A 20,641-nucleotide genomic window follows, 5' to 3' on the forward strand; every position below is an offset into this window, starting at 1 on the left:
GGGGCTGGGTGTTCCTGTTACCTTTTAATTCTTCCCAACTGGGAAATAATTTACTTTTTTTTTTTAAAGTTTATTATTTAGAGAGAGAGCATGCATGCACACACACAAGTGGGGGAAGGGCAGAGAGAGAGAGAATCCCAAGCAGGCTCTGCACTGTCAGGTCAGAGCCCGACGTGCGGCTTGAACTCATGAACTGTGAGATCATGACCTGAGCCAAAACCAATAGCTGGAGGTTTAACCCACTGACCACCCATGTGCCCCAGGGGAAACATTTACTTTTGAGTCTGAAACTTAGAACGCACTGTTTCAGTGTTATGGGGGGAGCTATTCTCTTAGTTCAATTCATAAATAACCTACAAGGTGAATAGTACTCCAGAGTCTATACACTATAAAGACTTGAGTTATCATTTGATGTGCTTCCCTCACCTACCGTGGGCAGGTGGAACAAGGATGGATGCCCTAGGCAGAACCTTCCTTAGCATCCACTGAGGATAGAGGAAGCAGTCCTAAAAGGCAGAACTGCAGAAACACAGTGGGGAGACTGGCATCACATTGGAAATAAGGAGTTAGAGTCTGCTCTAGAAAATCTTCAAGTTGCCTTTATTTTCATGTGAATTAATCAGATGTCTTAGCAGTTCTCAGTGCAATTTGTTTTGTGAAATATATTAGGTATTCAGTGTGGCTGTTTTCAGGTTTATTATGCAATATTCTGATTCATGAAAATATTCCATTAAATGCAATCGCTCATGTAATTACTTTGCTTAATCTAAAGCATACTTTAATTAACATTGCACAGAGTTCTGATTTAATCAATTAGATTTTATCTAGTATAACTTAGCTGTAAATACTTTTTATGATGCAGCAGCTCAAAAGAATTATTGAGAGTAAAGGTAATATATGATGCTACCTAAAACTAACAAATTTCCTGTGTTAAGAAAACTAAATCATAATGTGAGCTATAATTTTATTATTTGGAAAGTTAACTATAAAGAATAGATTATTATGTCTCCATTAATAGTATGTTAAAAACAATCTCATCAGGAGTGTTAGAATTTAAAAAATAGGCTTTATTGTTTTATGTATTCCCCAACAGTTAGGCTTGAGAACAAAAGATTAATCTCAAGCAAGACTGACCACTTTTTGGCTTTGTAAATAGGCTCATTAACATCAATATCTCATGATACTTGTCCACTCCTCATGGGTTTTGTTTCGTCCCAAAAAGATATGTTGAAATTCTAACTGCCTGTACCTCTGAATGGGACCTTATTGGAGGCACCTGGGTGGCTTAGTAATTAGGCACCTTATTGGGGGCACCTGGGTGGCTCAGCCAGTTAAGTGTCGACTTTGGCTCAGGTCATGATCTCGTGGTTCATAGGTTCAGGCCTGCATCCGGCTCTGTGCTGACAGCTTGGAACATGCTTTGGATTCGGTGTCTCCCTTTCTCTCTGCCTCTCCCCGACTTGTGCTCTGTCTCTCTCTCTCTCTCTCAAGAAAGACTAAACATTAAAAAAAAAAAAAAAAAAAAAAAAAGAATTGGACCTTATCGGAAACAGGGTCACTGCAGATGTAATTCGTTAAGATGAGTTCATACTGAAGTAGGGTGGGCTCCTAATCCAATATGACTAGTGTCCTTCCAAGAACATGGCCATGTGAGGACAAGAGACACACAGGGGGGGAGGCCATGTGAGAGGAAGGCTAAGTTTGAAATTATGTAGCAGCAAGGAACACCAAAGATTGCTGGCAACCAACCAGCAACTAAGAAGAGGCAAGGAAGGATTCCCTATAGGTTTTAGAGGAGGCAGTGCCCTGACCTTCCTTGATTTTGGACTTCTAGCCTCTAGAACTGAGATGACAAATTTTTATTGTTTTAAGCCACCCAATTTGTGGAAACTTGTTAAGGCAGTCCTACAAAACTGATACACTCACTAAAACGATCTGAGAGTTACAACTTAACATAACCAGAATCTGTAAAATTGCTTTTAATAGTAGTGGGGATGGGGAAGTGTCTTGCGAAACTATTTTCAAAAATGCAGGTGCTGTTTTTAGTTTGAAGTTAACTTTTCCATTCCTAAGCAAGTATTGATATAAATAAAACACTTTTTGTTCTCAGCACCCCTCCTCACACATAGCACCTAGCAATGCGCCTTGAACATACATCATCCAACAGTACATTTTGTGACTTAGTTTTAAAAGATTAAAAATGAAAATAGCCTATAAATATTAAAATATCCACTTATAGAATTTGAGCTGTAAAATATATACAGTGCTACCGAAATGCAAGAGTAATCACTGAAAAGAATTTACATGAGGTTCATGAAGGCAAAATTTCATTCTGAATTGATGAGTGGATAATAGAGAAACTATATACCCAGCTGGTCTGTGGATTATTTAGCTTGTATATTTTCTGTTGACCTCTTTTTGGCTTTGAAAAAGAAATACTCAGCACCTGCACTATGTGAAGGGCAGAGAAAACTAAAATAATAATATAAATGTAAGTTCTTGATATTAACTTGCTAATCTACGCCATAGGGCATGGAATAGATGGCAATTAAAAATATAATACAAAATTGATTGGGGGGGTTATCTATAAGTTATTTTCTTCTTCCCGGATATTCAGGAGTTGTTTGTTGTTGGGTTGTTACAGGGGAGATCATGTTTGATGGGAAAGCATCAATAGACACCAGCAAATGGTCTGGATACAGAAAGCTAACAGACTGGGGGGAGCACAGCACGCTCCCAATCAATTGGGAGAGTTTCCTGGTGTCAAGGACTCATGATGGCCAGTGGATGACAGCAGGCAAATGTATGCCTTTTTGTCAGGTGCTTTGAGAAGTAGCACCTTTCCATCGTTGGGAGTCTTCAGATGTTTCGGGCCCTTCTGGTCATTCTGGACATTTTGGTTTTCGCCTGCTCTATGGGTAGAAATAATTAGCATAAAAACAACCCTCCAGTCCCAGGTCATTTGTGAGCATTTACCACCAGACTGGATGAACTGAAGTTAAAATTCCCAGGTATACTATTTCTTAGCAGGACTGAGCCTCAAACCTGCCTGAGATCCATTCCTACAAACATATAACTGGAACTACAAGATAAAAAGATATATTAGATTTGTAAAGCATAGAAAAGATTAGTATTTCCTGATTGTCTACTATATTCTAGGTTCTGTGCTAGGCATTTCACATATGATCTCATTTAATATTTCTCTTAAATTTAGTTTTAAATTTTTATTGAAATAATGTACATTTTATTAACATCAAAAAGACTGGGTGGCAAATAGTTGGGAGTTCACTTTAAGAAACACTTTTCCTAGGACACAGAGAAATGGAAAAACATTCCATGTTTATAAATTGGAAAAACAAACATTGTTAAAATGTCCATATTACTTAAAGCAACCTGCATATTTAATGCAATCCCTATCAAAATATCACTTTTCACAGAGCTAGAACAAATATCCTAAAACTTTTATGAAACCACAAAAGGACCCCTAATAGCCAAAGCAATTCTGGAAAAGAAAAACAGAACTGGAGGCATCACAGTTCCTGATATCAAGCTATATTACAAAGCTGTAGTCATAAGACAGTATGGTCCTGGCATAAAAACAGACACACAAATCAATGGAACAGAATAGAAAACCCAGAAATGGACCTATAACTTTCTGGTCAGTTAATCTTCAACAAAGCAGGAAAGACATTAATAGACACTTTTCCAAAGAAGACATCCAGATGGCTAATAGACACATGAAAGATGCTCAACATCACTCATCATCAGGGAAATACAAATCAAAACCATGATGATGTACTATGTCACACCTGTAAGAATGGCTAAATTAACAACACAAGAAACAACAGGTGTTGGCGAGGATGTGGAGAAAGGGGAACCCTTTTAGCACTGCTGGTGGGAAGGCATATAGATGCAGCCACTGCAGAAAAGAGTATGGAGGTTCCTCAAAAAATTAAAAATAGAGTTACCCTTAACCCAGCAATTGCACTACTAGGTGTTTATCTAAAGGATACAAAAATGCTGATTTGAAGGGGCACATGCACCCAATGTTTATAGCAGTGCTATCAACAATAGCCAAATTATGGAAAGAATCCAAATTTCCATCATCTGACGAATGGATATACATATTTATTACTCAGGGATAAAAAAGAATGAAATCTTGCCATTTGTAACAATGTGGATGGAACTAGAATGTATTATGCTAAGCGAAATAAGTCATAGAAAGATAAATATCATATGACTTTTCTCCTATGTGGAATTTAAGAAACAGATGAACATACAGGAAAGGGGGGGAAAAAGAGGAGGGTGGAAAACAAACCGTAAGAGACTCTTAACAATAGAGAACAAACTAAGGGTTGATGGAGGAAATTGAGGGAGGGATGGGCTAAATGGGTGATGGGTATTAAGGGCATTTGTTGGGATGAGCCCTGGGTGTTATATGTAAGTGATGAATCGTTGAATTCTACTCCTGAAACCAACATTGTACTGTATGTTAACTAAAGAATAAAAAAAAAGTGTTAGAAAACTTCCAAAACAAACAAAAAAACCACTCTTCCTTTAAAAGGAATATACTTTGTATATTTTTCATAATTAAAAAAAAAAGCCAGTCAAATAATAACAAGGTTTATATTAAAAACAGTAGTCCTCTACTTCATCCTTCCTTACTCCCAACTCCCTCTCCTTAGCCCAATAATTCTTAATCTTTTACATTGTTTCTTCTAGAATTTACTTTCTTATGTCTAGGTAACATGCACAACCTGTTATTTCTTGATTTTTTTCTTTCAGTTTTAGATATTGTCTATTGACTTCCTGCTACAGCAGATGAAGATTTAACTCTCCTATACCCCTCCTTTCACATACAGTACTTCTTCCTCCCCTTCAAATATATTTATATCACTGTTTTTGGTTAAATTGATATTTATGGCTAAAATTATTTTAAATATATGAATATTGTTTATAGCTAAGTCATATAGTATATTATTTCTTCTCTTCTGTAGCCATTGTTTGCACCACAATTAACAGCTGCATTTTGTTATTATTTTCTTGGTTTCTGTGCTTTTATTACTAATCCATCCCCAGATTTTCTGATAGAAGTAAAAATTGCCTCTGAACATGTGTTCTGTTTCATGTTTATCTTGGAGAATTTCATCTGAGACTTTAGTTCTCCTTCTATTCCACTTTGGTGGTTCTTTAAGCCTGTTTTGCAGCTATTAGACTTTTGTCTTCACTGTTATCTTGAGATTTTTTTCCCCATGCCTTTCTCCTGAATTCCTGATTTCTGAGATCCTATAGCTTTTTCTTGGTTTAATCCCTCAGTTTGGTAGAGTAGATCCCTCAGGATTTTCCTGAGAAAGGTTAATAATTTAGGACCTCAATTCTTTGAAAATGTTTGTATTTTACCCTCACTTTTCATTATCATTTTGCTGGGTGTAGATTTTTAGGACAGAATGGCCCCTGAAAACTAAGGCATTTCTCCATTGTCTTCAAACTTCAGTGGTGCTGTTGAAAAGTTTCATGTTACTCTAGTCCTCTTTCCTTTGTGATCATCTCCCCCCCCCCCCCCCCCCACTCTTTCTGGAAGTTTTCAGGCTCATCTTTTCATCCTGAGAGGATTTGCGTTTCCTTCTACCAAATTCTTGGAGGGGATAACCAATCTGGGATTAGTCTGAATTAAATTCTTGGCTAGAGGTGTATCAGACCATTTAAGTAATCTGAATTTGGCCCACAAATTGGTGAGAACTGACCTATGATTCAGCTGTAGTTTCTCCCCTCTCTACTCTTGCCAAATTTTGAAATAGTCAATTGTCCCTTGAAGACAGTATGGAGGTTTATTTATAATTTACCCTTAAACTGAAGGTATAGCCCTTTGGAATCTTAGAATTCTGGTAGGAGGAGAATCTGTTATTAGACTTCCCACTTTGGAGTAGCCTTGGGCTTTGTTCTCTGTTCCCATCCTCCAAAACGCTGTGAAAATCAAAGTCTGCCCTCACCTATTTTGACAGATGCTCTCAGGATAACAGTGTACCACTTACCTTTCTAGGTTCCTGCCTTCACTCAATGCCTAACTGGAGATTTTCTTACTTTCTTGTTTGATGTCTTAAAGATGATTAAAAAATTATATTTTGGGGCACCTGGGTGGCTCAGTCGGTTAAGTGACTGATTCTTGATTTTGGATCAGGTCATGATCTCATGGTCATGAGATTGAGCCCTGTGTTGGGTTCTGTGCTGACACTGCGGAGCCTGCATGGGATTATCTCCCTCTCTCTCTCTCTGCTCCTCCCCTGCTTGCACTCTATCTCTAAAAATAAATAAACATTTTAAAAAATTATATTTTGTCCAGAAGTTTTAGTTATTTCCAGCAGTCCAGACACCTGTCCTGTCACATTCTTGAAAAGGGAAATATCGGGGCGCCTGGGTGGCTCAGTCGGTTGAGCGCCGACTTCAGCTCAGGTCACGATCTCGCGGTCTGTGAGTTCGAGCCCCGCATCGGGCCCCTGTGCTGACTGCTCAGAGCCCGGAGCCTGTTTCAGATTCTGTGTCTCGCTCTCTCTGACCCTCCCCCATTCATGCTCTCTCTCTGTCTCAAAAATAAGTAAACGTTAAAAAAAATTAAAAAAAAAAAGAAAATGGAAATATCACTTAAAAAAATTTTTTTTGTTAATGTTTCTTTTTTTTTTTTTAACGTTTATTTATTTTTGAGACAGAGAGACAGAGCATGAACAGGGGAGGGTCAGAGAGAGAGGGAGACACAGAATCTGAAACAGGCTCTGGGCTCTGAGCTGTCAGCACAGAGCCCGACGCGGGGCTCGAACTCACGGACCGCGAGATCGTGACCTGAGCCGAAGTCGGACGCTTAACCGACCGAGCCACCCAGGCGCCCCTATGTTTATTTATTTTTGAGAGAAAGAGACAGAGTGCAAGAGAGAGAGGGGCAGGGAGAGAGAGGGAGTCACAGAATCTGAAGAAGGCTCCCAGGATATGAGCTGTCAGTACAGAGCCCGACCTGGAGCTCAAACCCACAAACCTTGAGATCATGACCTGAGCCAAAGTCAGATCCTAAACTGACTGAGCCATCCAGGTGCCCCATATATCAGTTTTCTAAGTCTCAATTTAGTCATCTGAAAAATGACGATGATAGTAGTATCTACCTCATATATTTGAGTAATAAATGAGATTATCAGTATAAAGTTCTTAACACTGTGTCTGGCACCTCAATTAATGTTTACTTCTTTTTTTTTTTTTGTAAATGGTATTCTCAGAGTCTGAACATGAAAGCTTTATCTTGCTGTATTTTTACAGGTATATGAGGCACTAATGCCAGTGATGAAGATGTGAAGCACCTGAGGTCTCGTTAAGTTGTATATTTATTAAGGAATATAGTTCATTTGAAAAGTTTCCATTTCAAATGAAAACCAAGAGATTACACAACATTAGTAGCCTAGATCTTAACTGAGAAAAGGAGATTTATTGCAGTGAAATCCTTAATGTGTACATTTCTTGAGACAATAGAGTTTGAAAATATCCCCTCTCCCCCTTAATCAAATAGAACTCTAAACGTATATAACATGGATGCTTCTCTTACAGCAAACTAGGGTATGTTCAATTTTTTTTCTTTTACCAATTTTTTATTGCCACAGAAATGTGAATTGCATGAGTAGGTCCTTTTAAAGTGCACAGATATGTTCATTCTAAGAAATTGCTCTTCTCTTTAAAAAAAATTTCCCCCACTGCCAGGTGGCTCTTGCACAGAATTAGCTCTCTCTCTGGTGGTTGCCCTGACCCTTGGGCTGTCTCAGGGACATTCCTTTAGTAGGTGTATTGTGATGTTCTTCACAGCCAGCATGGTCTCCGTACAGGTCGGTTTGATGAGCATCTCTGGGAGTAAAAATCCAAAATGTCCAGTGTCACGAAGTTCAAAAGCAAATGTGTAGGGTATTCCATTTTTGTAGGCCCAATCCATTGAGCTACCAGAGCTCACATCTAAAAATAAAAAAAAAAAAAAAAAAGAAGAGCCTCACTAAAGAGTCTGCATAACTTTCAAAGCTTATATGTAGTACTTGCTTACTAAGCTATCCTAAATCCTCACAATTAAATACTGTTTCAACAAGAATGATTTTAACAGTGGTTCCTTGGCAGTGGGCTCATGGAACTAAAAATCCTACCTGCCATCATCTTTGAGGATCTAGTGTAAGTAGTAATGCTTTTCTAGTGTGATGATCTCAAGATTTCTCAGCCTCAATTCCAATAACATTTATCTTCACCCACACTTCAGCCCCCACCTCTCCCCCTCTACAAACTAATCCCTGGCTCAGTTTCTTTGCTTTCACTCATTGAGAGGAAGCTGGAGAAAGTCTTTGCTGTAAAATCACTCTAGTCACTGACAGCCTGTTCCTGGCTCCCTGGAGCCAGCTGCTCCAGGCTCCTTTTTCTAGACCTTCACTTAATGAAGTTTTCTCACGCTCTTATGGTCCTGCCCTTCACTTTACCATTGTCCCCAGGTCCACACAAGGTAATCAGCCCACCACCTCCTCTACTGACACCACAGCCCTCTGGCTTTCTTCCTTCCAGCTCAGAGGAGGAGAGGATGCTTGTTTTTTACAGGTGTCGTCTTTTGATTCTATTCATCATGGTCTTCTCTGGTCTCTGGTCTTCTCTGGGACCTCGTTTCATTAATTAAACCACCCTCTCTTGCATCTGCATTGACCACAATATTCAAGCACTGATTTCCTATAGCACTTCCTTCTTATGCTATATACCATCCTCCTTGTCTTGGTCCTTTTGCTTTAGAATGCAAAGAGACTCTATATATGTTGCCTCCGTATCCTCAGCCACTTTCAATCTGGTTCTTGCCTCTACTTGTCTATGAAACCTTAGTTCTTGAAGGTCACCAATGACAGCAGGCCTAATCTCCTTTCTTGTTGTTGTTGTTGTTGTTGGTGGTGGTGGTGTTTTTTTCCCCCCCTCTCAGATGCCACTTTCAACCTCTCAACAACATTTAGCATAGCTGATAATCCACTGGCAACTCTCTCCTCTCTCTGGCTCTTGTGACCTCACATGCTTGTGAGCTTGTCGGCACAGAGGTGAAAGTGCAGGCATTAGAGGCAGACTAAGGGCTCAGGCTGTATGTGTCCCACCACCTACTGTGACTTGTCTGAACCATAATCTCCTCTTTAGAAAACGAGATTATAATACCTGCTGCATGGTGGTGTTGTGGAAATTAAATGAAATAATGTGCTAAGGGACATAAGCCCCTATTATTTTGCATCTTGACACCCCAAAGTGCCTAGTATGTCATTTTTTAGCATAACAGGCTCTTAATAATTGTTTAATAAATTTTTAATAGAAGAATCTTTATATACTTTTTTCTTGAAATCAATATGATCCAGACTGACCTAACACTATTACTATTAAAAAACTTTTCAGAGCATGTTCATCTGCTCAAATAATACCACTTTTTATGCTGCTTCTGTCAGGACAAGTTAGAGATAGATTATTAAGTTAAGACAATTAAATGACTTTGCTATTTCTCAGGCTCCTCTTGCTTTGGTTAAGGACAAAAGGTAGGCGGTGGCTTCATTGTCCCTCTGGATTAGAGTACACTGGAAGTGCAAATAGTAGTCATAGAAGCCAAAGTCAGAGTCAATATGTGCCAAGAGTTACGTCATGGTGATGTGACAGCCTCATTTCTATGGTAACAGATTGTTCTTGGTAAATATAACACCATGACTGTAACTTCATACCAAGCTTAAAAGGTGAAGTGTAAGATTTTTAAAAATTAATATTAAAAACTAATGTATATTATGTTGGTGATAATTAGGAATATGACTTTTAAAAAAAATGCTATCTTTCCTCCTTCAGCATGGCCGTACTGAAAAACAGTTCTAAAGAGGTCTGCATGAGACCAATGATCATAGACTTTGCAAAAAATTCTAATACATAAGACATTCTCATTATTAGGATAAACTTACATGATAAGCAATGTTAATTGACAAGCCAAGCTTTTCTTCTGAAGGCTCAAGAAAGTGAGTGGTTAGGAATATAATAATGGGTAGGTTAAAGAAATCAAGGAGAAATTTCGTACTTCACTGAAAGTGAGATTGGGTGCCACTCTCTATACATACACATACAACCTGTGTGTGTGTGTGTGTGTGTGTGTGTGTGTGTGTGTGTGTGCGCGCGCGCGCGCATATGTAGACATTAAGATGTATATGATTTCATGCTAAATTTTCCAAGTCATATAATTAATGAATTTTAGAGTTTAAAAGACCATGAGAAATGACCTTGTCCAATTCCTCACTTAAAAGTGGTGGAAACTGAGGCCCAGGATTAGTATCTTGGCCAAGATTGTATCACAGTTAGCAGCAGAATTAGGACTAGAATCCATGTCTTCTGATTCTTCAAGTTCTTTCCATATACCCAGTTGTTCTTTATTTCATATAAAGTAAGAAATATTTTAATTACCTTTTAAGGGGAAATTCAGCTTTAGGTGTTATGTAAAAAACAGAATTTCCTAACAAGAATGGTGGAGGAAAGGAATAAAAGGGAAGCTCTTTTAGAGCTGAGATATTACTTCATTACCTTCTCAAGGCCCATTTCCACCCTTATAGTAGTTACAATTGCTTAAGGAGCCCACTTGGGCACTTTCTACTGTCATAAGATCTCAATTCAGCTTTGTAGTCATTACTACATGCTTAGAATATTCTCTGCTTAGAATTTATTTAAATTGGTACAATGATTTCTGTCATGCAGTGTAAAACTAATCAGATATAAACTCCCTCCATCTTCCTTGGCTAATTTGGTTGTCAAAAATTTCTCTTTAAAGGGGAACACACTTTCTGTTTTTTTAAAGGGAAGTCATCATACAGGATCTTGGTTCAAGAGATGATTCTAAAACAAAATACACAGGAAACTTACACAATGTGCTGGAGGCAGGTCCATATCTATATTGTACCCCATATACCGACCGAAGTGCATTCACAGCTTTATAAGCTGCAGATTCCTGTGAGGGAAAATGGAAAACTTCTATCACTTTCCATCACTGCATTGAAACCTTTGGAAACACTGGCATGTTGTCTGAGCATTATCAGTCATCAATTTGGAGAGCAAGGTTGGGCACATTAGGTAATAGCTATGTTTAATAATAATATTATTCTTCGACACGTGCTGCAGTTTACAATGTGTTTTGGAACACATTATTTGCTTTGACTGATGCTCACACCAGACCAGTGATCAGTAATATTTCCACTTGACAGACAAGAAAAGAAAGGCTCAGCAAGGCTGGGATTACATGGCAAGGAGCGGTTAAGTACCCATATCTTCTGATGCTGATTTAGTGTTCTGTCCTCTTCATTTTTATTCAGAGGCACTTGTTTTTATAAATTACAAAATACTTGATAGGGAAGAACGTCAGTCTTCCTCAAGGCTACATATGCAGTGTTTAGCAATGTGCCTATGTATAACAGATGCTTAATCAATATTTCTTGCATGAATGTTGAATAAGCATAGCTCTGCAAGAGTATCAAGATAATCTTATTGATCCTTAAGTACATACTTCAGTGGCTATGTACAAGGTATTTAAAGCACATTTGCATCAATTAAGAAACCCTTTAGTTCAGGAAGAGTGACTTCTCATATGCTATTCATTTATCCCCAGGGGAATGGGAATACAATTTCAGAATGCTCCATGACTTCTAAGGTTACATATGCCTCTGACGGAGCTCAGGTACTGCTAAGATGTAGAAATTCTGAGGTGGAACTCTTCCAATCAATGCCAAAACTCGGAAGAATAATCAACACAACAAAACTACTAAAATGTGAATATTCTAACATGAACTGAAAGGATACGGACTACACTTCAAAACATTTTCAAATGGTATAGCAGCATTAGTTTCAATAAGGAGTCAGAGAAGTATTGTATGACCAGCAAGAGGAAAAGAAGTATGTTGAAACCAGTATACAACTCTCCCATTTCAATTTGCCTATGAATAATTTAATACATTAGTTGAAGTACTCTGGGCAACGTGGTGCCGTGTGTTGGCCTTGGCTGCAGCTTGCTGTCCTCATTCACCTCAGGGATGAATAAAGCAGCCTCTGCAGCAAATGCCACTTGTTGTGGGTATTAAGGGGCCAGGCTCCAGAACCTGGCAGACAATTTATTATTGATCTCACTGATGATGAATTTCTCCTCTCAGGAGCCAACAGAGAAGGAATGTAAACACCCTAATACCAAAAACCTTTATGGAGAATGTTCTAAGATTTTAACATCTTCTCCAATGGTTTTAGCAATATTCCATGGCAAGGGCAGATATTTCTACATTTAGAAGATTATTGCATTATGCTGGTGGGGAGAGTTTTGTTCCTCATTATTCCGGAGGACTAAATTCCCACCCTGAAATCTACTAAGAAAAAAAAACACAACCTCTTGGCCTCTTTGCAAAAAAACCATAGGCATAGCTTTAGCCTTTTGAGCTCCCTGCACTTCTGCCACTCAGGTGCAGGTGCATGTTGGTGAGAGGTTTAGATAGGATCATTCCACAAAAAATGAAAACTTCATAACATTTTCCAAGAATTATTTTCCAGGGTTGTGTAGCTAGACACCTATCTGAAAGCGTTTAAGCAATTCCTCCTTTCTTTATTGTTTCCTCTTTCCACTTGTCCCAGGCCTCACTTATTAAAAACATTTTTTTTAATGTTTTTATTTATTTTTGAGAGAAAGAGAGAGACAGAATGTGAGCAGGGGAGGGGCAGAGAGAGAGACACACACAAGAATCTGAAGCAGGCTCCAGGCTCTGAGCTGTTAGCACAGAGACCAACGTGGGGCTCGAGCTCATGAACCGCGAGATCATGACCTGAGCCCAAGTTGGAGGCTCAACTGATGGAGTCACCCAGGCGCCTCCAGGTCTCACTTATTGAACCTCAGCTAAATAAGGATTATGTTTTTTATTCATTTTTTTCCTCTTCTTTTCTTTCTGAGAGAGAATGTGTGAGTGAGTGGGGGAAGGGCCGAGAGAGACTCTCAAGCAAGCTCCATGCTCAGCGGGGCTTGAATTTATGACTCTGAGATTATGACCTGAGCTGAAGTCAAAAGTCGGATGCTTAACCAACTGAGCCACTCAGGTGTCCCCAATTATTTCCATATTTAAAGCAGCTTAATGAATGACCTAAAAATGTTAGCAGAAACACAGACTCTACCATATTGATGGAAATGTTTTTGAACAATTTATTAGAATTTAATGGTCTCTGGTTAACATTCAGAGACTACCTAGTTTCTGAGAATTTTAATCTTGGCTATAAGCTAATGACTTAATTTTAATCTTGGCTATAAGCTAATGACTTAGCTTATAGGTAACCTGGTAACAGGATTTCCCAACAGTGCCACTATTGACAGTCTGGACTAAATAACTCTGTGCTGTGGAGGCTGTCCCATACATTTAGCAGTATCCTTGGCTTCTATCCTCTAGATGCCAATAGCATCCTCCAGCCTTGTTGTGACAATCAAAATGTCTTCAACCTTGTTCAATGTCCCGTGGGAGGCAAATTCATTCTTGGTTGTGAATCACTGATCTACTCTTTATACCACAACCTCCAACCTAAGAGAAAATTAGAATAGGCTTAACTTCTGATAGCAAGCTAAATTCAAAATATGGAGAACATTCTCATGTAATAGATTTAATATATGGCATACTCCATATTATCTGTTGTGAGACCATAAATAGACATTGTGCCCAATCCAGAAAGGGGTGAATATTTGCCTAGAGAAGCTTTGTGTGATACAGGTTGGTTAAGCTGTCAAGTTAACAACAATAACAACGACGACGACGACGACAACAAGTCTGTTGACACAGAGTAGCTGAAGAATAGCATTCTTAAATAGAACTACCACCTTTACAAAATTCCTCAAGAAAGAGAATTTGCTCAGAATTCTTTCTTGGAAGGCCAAGAACAAAATTCCTTTTTTGGACAGAATACAAGCCTTCCCTCAGGCCTTCTTCCTCATGTTCCCCATTCCTTCCAGGTCCTGGACATCTAGATCTGGGATTCCTGCAACTCCAACCAACTGGTGAAGGATTTAGAGTTCAAGGTATAGGAAGAAAGGGGGTGCTTCTCTTTTATCAAAGCTTTTAATTCAAGTTTAACATCCATACAGAATAATATAACAATTTTAAGTTTATAGCTCAATGAATGATCACAAATTGCACACACTCATATAACCAGTATCCAGGTCAAAGAATAGAACATGAACAGCAACCCCAAAGCCCTCTCCCCTTTACCTCTTCCTTCTTCCTCACTCCTCACACTATATATTAGTTTGACCTAGTTTTGAATTTTATAGACCTTTAGATGCTATTGGCTCTGAACGAGACTCACTTTACAAAGAATTTTGCCCTACAGTGGATAGCTTGTTGGGTTTCTGAGATGAGGAGAGAAAGGAACTCTGCTTAATCACTGACAAGTAATCTAATGCTTGAAGGGCTGTTCATTCTGAGTGCTAACTTGTCAAATAGATGCCCAGAGACTTAGTACCATTAAGCAAAGAGCGCTTACAAATTAAAACTTGCTTTTAATTAATGAGAGTCAGACCATAATTTATGAACAATTATTTGCTCAATAAAATTAATTATAGCCCTGAACATGTGACTGAAGCTGTAATACTAATCAAATCCATCCTGACACTTTCCGTATAACCTGTGGTAAGAATGTAAATCGGTTTGAAATGATTGCATTTGAGAAGCAGCACAGCATAGCAGTTAAAAGCGACAATGTTGGAGCTAGATTTGGGGCTGAATCCTGGCTATGGCTCTTAGTAGCTGTATGTTGTTAGTCTAATTGCTTAATTTCCATAGGTTTCAGTTTCCTCATCTGTAAAATGGGGATAATAATAGTTACCTACCTCATATAATTATGAAAAATGAGTCAATACGTAAAGAATGCTTATTTGCATAAACACAATATGTGTTTGCTATACGTCATTACTGCTTAGAACCATGTTAGTGTTAGAAAAGAAGAAAGCCTGACACACACATATACATGGTCAAATACTTACCACACAGCTGAAATTGGGGATTGTTGCATATTTGTAAGAATAGGGATATAGCAACATCTGAGCATATGCATGAAAGGAGAGGTAAGCCCTAATGTGCTTCCTGTGTTTTCGGAGGAAGGTGGCTACAGCTTTCACTTCCGGCTCAGATTCTGGGAAAGGTCCACAGTAGGTATCATCGCAAGGGTGCATAGAAGCTCCTTCATCTGTAAGACAGAAAAGAAAATGGGGTGAGGGAGCGGAGAGACAAGAAGCAAGAGACACAAATGAGCATCGTTAAACTGATTTTTTTCTTTCATTTCTATCAACATATGGTACTATTAAGCAATTCATCTAATTTCTCATTTATAGGCATCAGTTTTGAAAAATCCAGGGTGGTTCAAGCTTCAATGGCCTGAACAGGAAATAAGTACTGATTTTTTAACTGAGCCTGCATAAACTACTCTAAAGGGATGACTTTGTCAGTGAGAGACCTAATTCTTTATGATCCTCCAGAGCAGGTAAGGCTCCTGTTGTTATACCCACGACACCCTGCACTTTCCCTCTGTAACACTCGACATACTTGTAATTAGTCTGCAGGATTTACCTGTTTAGCATTCAACCAATATTTATACTGTTCTAGGTGCCTGGTATTCAATAAAAAACAATACAGAAAAAAAAACCCTGCTCTAATAGAAACTACATTCAGTCTGAATTCTTTATTAAACTCTAGGGCTCTGTGAAAGCAGGAACTGTGTGTCTTCAGCTTGCTGGGCACCTACAACTAGAACAGGAGTATGGCAAATGTTCAACAAATATTCGTTGGTAAGTGAATGTCAGATCAAAAGAAAAGGCTAGACATCTGCACAGGTGTCTGGTAAGATACACACATTGATTAATCAAGAACACGAAGGCAAGACAGAAATAATTCCACAAAACATGCCAAAACAATTTCTATTGTATTTTTAGGCAAGCAATATCCAAACTGGTTTGTAAAATGCAAGAGGCTTCTCCAGCTATCTTGGGGGTAAGAATTGAGTTAAGAAATCCTCAACAGGGGCGCCTGGGTGGCTCAGTCGGTTAAGCACCTGACTTGGGCTCAAGTCATGATCTCGTTTGTGGGTTTGGGCTCTGCATCAGGCTCTGTGCTGACAGCTCAGAGCCTGGAGACTGCTTCAGATTCTGTGTTTCCCTATCTCTGCCCCTCCCCCACTCACGCTCTGCCTCTCTCTCAAAAATAAATGTAAAAAACCCGAAAAAAAGTTAAAAAAATCCTCAACACTTGAATTTAATAATTTTTGAATTAACAAATATATATCCCATAGGTCTACGATGGGGAGGAAGGAAAATAACATTCACTGTAACAATCACAAAGTAGTAAAGTCCCAAGACATTTTTACATTTAGAAAGAATTACCTTTTCTACAGTTATTTGCCACTGGCCATGATTAGCCCTCCCAAATGCCCTAGAAAACTGTCTTTTTCCATAAACAAATGGGAAATGTCTGGTGATTCTGTGAGATAGTCTAATTCTACTCAATATGAAAAGGTAACCAAGTCAAATCAGGATAAATCTTGAGGTGATTAAATCTTGTTTGTGTTACAGGTGAGTTAAGATGGGGAATTTATAGCAATTGTAGTTTTCCTCCTTTGAGTCTAATTCTGGACATGCCTTAGAAGCAAGTGGGATATGGATGGAACTCAGAATATAATATGAACACTATAGCTGATACTCTGAAAGGTACAGGACAAATAAAGGGACATTTGAAGAACACTGATGTAAAGCACTGGAAAGGAGAGCTCACAGACTGAACAACTAATTCCAGAGGGAGCAAAACTAATGATCCAGAGAAAAAGGATTTACAATAATCCTAATAAATATTCTCAAGGGCATATAGAAGGGCATTGGATACATTAATCAGGGACAAGAAGTTAAAAGTACCAATCAGATAGAATAGAAATAGAGAACTTAATTCACAGGTTGAAAGAATATGGTTGATGAGTGAATTAATGAGATGGAATATGTTTTGAAACATTCCCAGAAGGCATCAAAAAAATGAAAGAAAAATTAAAGGAGTATGAAAAATAGAATAACTGTCAACATCTGATTAATAGAGGCCCAAATAGAGAAAGAAGTAAAAGCTAAATATTTGAAGAACTGCTAATTGAAAATTTCCCACAATCAAGGAAAGGTTGAATAGAATTATTGTATACAAAACAAGAGAGATAAAGAGGAAATGTGTCAACACTTTGACACACTAGGTTGAAATTTAAGAAAAGAAAACAATTCCAGAGAGAAAGAAACAAGTCATCTATAAGAAAAAGGGATTAGATTCACATTTGACTTTTTAATAGCAACACTAGAGTAATATTTCCAAAGTATATTTATAAACACATATATACTTATTGTTCTTACATTTTTATTTATATATTTAAAATTAATTAAATGTTTAAATTGAAGTATAGTTATACATATACTATTATATTAGTTTCAGGTATACAACATAGTGAATGGACAATTATATACATTATGAAAAGCTCGCCACAATAAGTGTAGTTACCATGGTCATCATACAGTGTTATTACAATATTACTGACTCTATTCCCTATACTGTATGTTCCATCCTATGAAACTTATTTGTTTCATAACTGGAAGTTTGTATCTCTTAATCCCCTTCACCTAGTTTGCCCATCCTCCACCCACTCCTTTCTAGCAAGGGCCAGTTCTCTGTATTTATGAGTCTCTTCTGTTTGTTTTGCTTTTTAGATTCCCCATGTAAGTGAAATCATGTTATTTGTCTTTCCCTGTCTGAATTATTTCATTTAGCTAATACCATCTAGGTTCATCCATGTTATTGCAAATGGCAAGATTTCATTTTTTTACTGGATGAGTGCTGGTTCAATGTGTATATATACCACATCTTCTTTATCCATTCATGTATGGATGAACACTTGGCTCTTTTCCATATCTTGGCTATTGTAAATAATGCTGCAATAAACATACGGGTGCATATATCTTTTTGAATTAGCATTTCCATTTTCTTTGGATAAATATCCAGAAGTGGAATTGCTGGATCATATGGTATTTCTACTTTTAATTTTTTGGGGAATCTCCATACTCTTTTTCCATGGTGGTTATTGTCTTGAATAATGTTCTAGGTGCATTTGAAAAGAATGTGCATTCTGCTCTTTTTGGATGGAATGTTCTGCATGTATCTGTTAAGTCCACCTGGTCTAACGTGTCATTCAAAGTAATTATTTCCTTATTTTCTGGGGTGTTAAACTCTCCTATTATTATGCTATTACTGTCAAATTTTCCCTTTATGTCTGTTACTTTACATAAAATCAGCTTGCTTCTATGTTGGCTGCATAGATATTTATATTAAGTGTCATATTATCTTATTGGATTATCATTATGTAATGCCCTTCTTTGTCTCTTGTTACAGTCTTTGTATCAAGGTCTGTTTTGCCTGATTTAAGTATTGCTACGGAGATTTTTTTTTTGCTTCCATTTGCATGGTCTTTTTCCATCCCTTAACTTCCAGTTTACATGTATCTTGAGGTCTGAAGTGAATCTCTTATAGATGATGGCATATAGATAGGTCTTTTTTGTTTTTTTATCCGTTCAGTTACCTTATGTCCTTTGATCGGATCATTTAGAGCATTTGCACCATTTACACTTAAAGTAATTATTGATAGACATATGATTATCATTTTGTTAATTGCTTTCTGGTTATTTTTATATTCTCTATTTCTTTCTCTTTTTCTCTTCTACTCTTGTGATTAATCACTTTCTTTAGTCTTATGCTCAGAATTTTTTCTCCTTTTTGTGTATCTATTGCAGGTTTTTGGTTTGTGGTCACCATGAGGTTCATATATAAAACATCCTAAGTATATAGCAGTCTGTATTAAGTTGATGGTTTTGAGTTTGAACACATTTTCAAAGCACTACATTTTTACTCCTCCCCTCCACTATGTTTAATGTATGTGACATCATATTTTACATCTTTCATTTTTTGAATCCTTTAATTTTTTAAAGGTATAATTGATTTTACTACTTTTGTCTTTTAAACTTCATAATAGCTTTATGTGACTGATTTACCAACTTTACTATATATTTGCTTTTACTAGTAAAGTTTTTTCTTTTAACATTTTTTTTTTATATCAGTTATGGTCTTTGCTGCTTAAAGTCCTTTCACATTTCATAGAAGGTCAATTTAATATTGATGAACTCTTTTAATTTTTGTCTGGGAAACTGTCTCTCCCTCAGTTCTGAATGATAACCTTGTTGGATAGAGTATTCTTGGTTGTAGGTATTTTTCCTTTCAGTGCTTTGAATATAGCCTGCCACTCCCTTCTGGTCTGCAAAGTTTCTGCTGAAAAATCAGCTGATAGTTTTACAGGGTTTTCCTTGTATATAAGTAGTTGCTTTTTTATTTCCATCTCAAGATTCTAATTTTTTTTAATTTTATTTTTTATTTTTAAAAATTTACATCCAAATTAGTTAGCATATAGTGCAACAATGATTTCAGGAGTAGATTCCTTAGTGTCCCTTACCCATTTAGCCTATCCCCCTCCCACAACCCCTCCAGTAACCCTCAGTTTGTTCTCCATATTTATGAGTCTCTTCTGTTTTGTCCCCCTCCCTGTTTTTATTTTTGTTTCGCTTCCCTTATGTTCATCTGTTTTGTCTCTTAAAGTCCTCATATGAGTGAAGTCCTATGATTTTTGTCTTTCTCTAATTTCACTTAGCATAACACCCTCTAGTTCCATTCATGTAGTTGCAAATGGCAAGATTTCATTCTTTTTGATTGCCAAGTAATACTCCATTGTCTATATATACCACATCTTCTTTATCTATTCATCCATCGATGAACATTTGGGCTCTTTCCATCCTTTGGCTATTGTTGATAGTGCTGCTATAAACATGGGGGTGCATGTGCCCCTTTGAAACAGCACACCTGTATCCCTTGGATAAATGCCTAGTAGTGCAATTGCTGGGTCGTAGGATAGTTCTACTTTTAGTTTTTTGAGGAACCTCCATACTGTTTTCCAGAGTGGCTGCACCAGCTTGCACTGCCACCAACAATGCAAAAGAAATCCTCTTTCTCCTCATCCTCACCAACATCTGTTGTTGCCTGAGTTGTTAATGTTAGCCATTCTGACAGGTGTGAGGTGGTATCTCATTATGGTTTTGATTTGTATTTCCCTGACGATGAGTGATGTTGAGCATTTTTTCATGTGTCAGTTGGCCCTCTGGATGTCTTCTTTGAAGAAGCGTCTATTCATGTCTTTTGCCCATTTCTTCACTGGATTATTTGTTTTTTGGGTGTTGAGTTTGATAAGTTCTTTATCGATTTTGGATACTAGACCTTTATCAGATATGTCATTTGCAAATATCTTCTCCCATTCTGTCAGTTGCCTTTTAGTTTTGCTTGTTTGTTTCTTTCGCTGTGCAGAAGCTTTTTATTTTGATGAGGTCCCAATAGTTCATTTTTCCTCTGGTTTCCCTTGCCTCTGGAGACATGTTGAGTAAGAAGTTGCTGTGGGCAAGATCAAAGAGGTTTTTGCCTGCTTTCTCCTCGAGGATTTTGATGGCTTCCTGTCTTACATTTAGGTCTTT

The 20,641-nt window shown here is 37.7% G+C and overlaps 1 protein-coding gene across 2 annotated transcripts in view; it reads right to left on the reverse strand.

Annotated features, from left to right (window-relative positions):
- The window catches only part of CPA6 (carboxypeptidase A6), a 364,246-nt gene that overhangs the window by 17,357 nt on the left and 326,248 nt on the right, over positions 1 to 20,641 (reverse strand). Inside the window, exons 9-11 of one of the 2 annotated variants that reach the window (XM_042924103.1) lie at positions 15,044 to 15,246; positions 10,915 to 10,999; positions 7,449 to 7,980 (exon numbers count right to left, since the gene is read on the reverse strand). In XM_042924103.1, coding sequence (XP_042780037.1) covers positions 7,793 to 7,980; positions 10,915 to 10,999; positions 15,044 to 15,246 — 476 coding nt within the window. In that variant the 3' untranslated portion in view covers positions 7,449 to 7,792. Of the gene's footprint in view, positions 1 to 7,448; positions 7,981 to 10,914; positions 11,000 to 15,043; positions 15,247 to 20,641 lie in introns of those variants that run through there. The other variant, XM_042924104.1, reaches the window with a different exon arrangement.

This window comes from Panthera leo, chromosome F2 (genome assembly GCF_018350215.1).
Source record: "Panthera leo isolate Ple1 chromosome F2, P.leo_Ple1_pat1.1, whole genome shotgun sequence".
Taxonomy (NCBI): Eukaryota; Metazoa; Chordata; class Mammalia; order Carnivora; family Felidae; genus Panthera; species Panthera leo.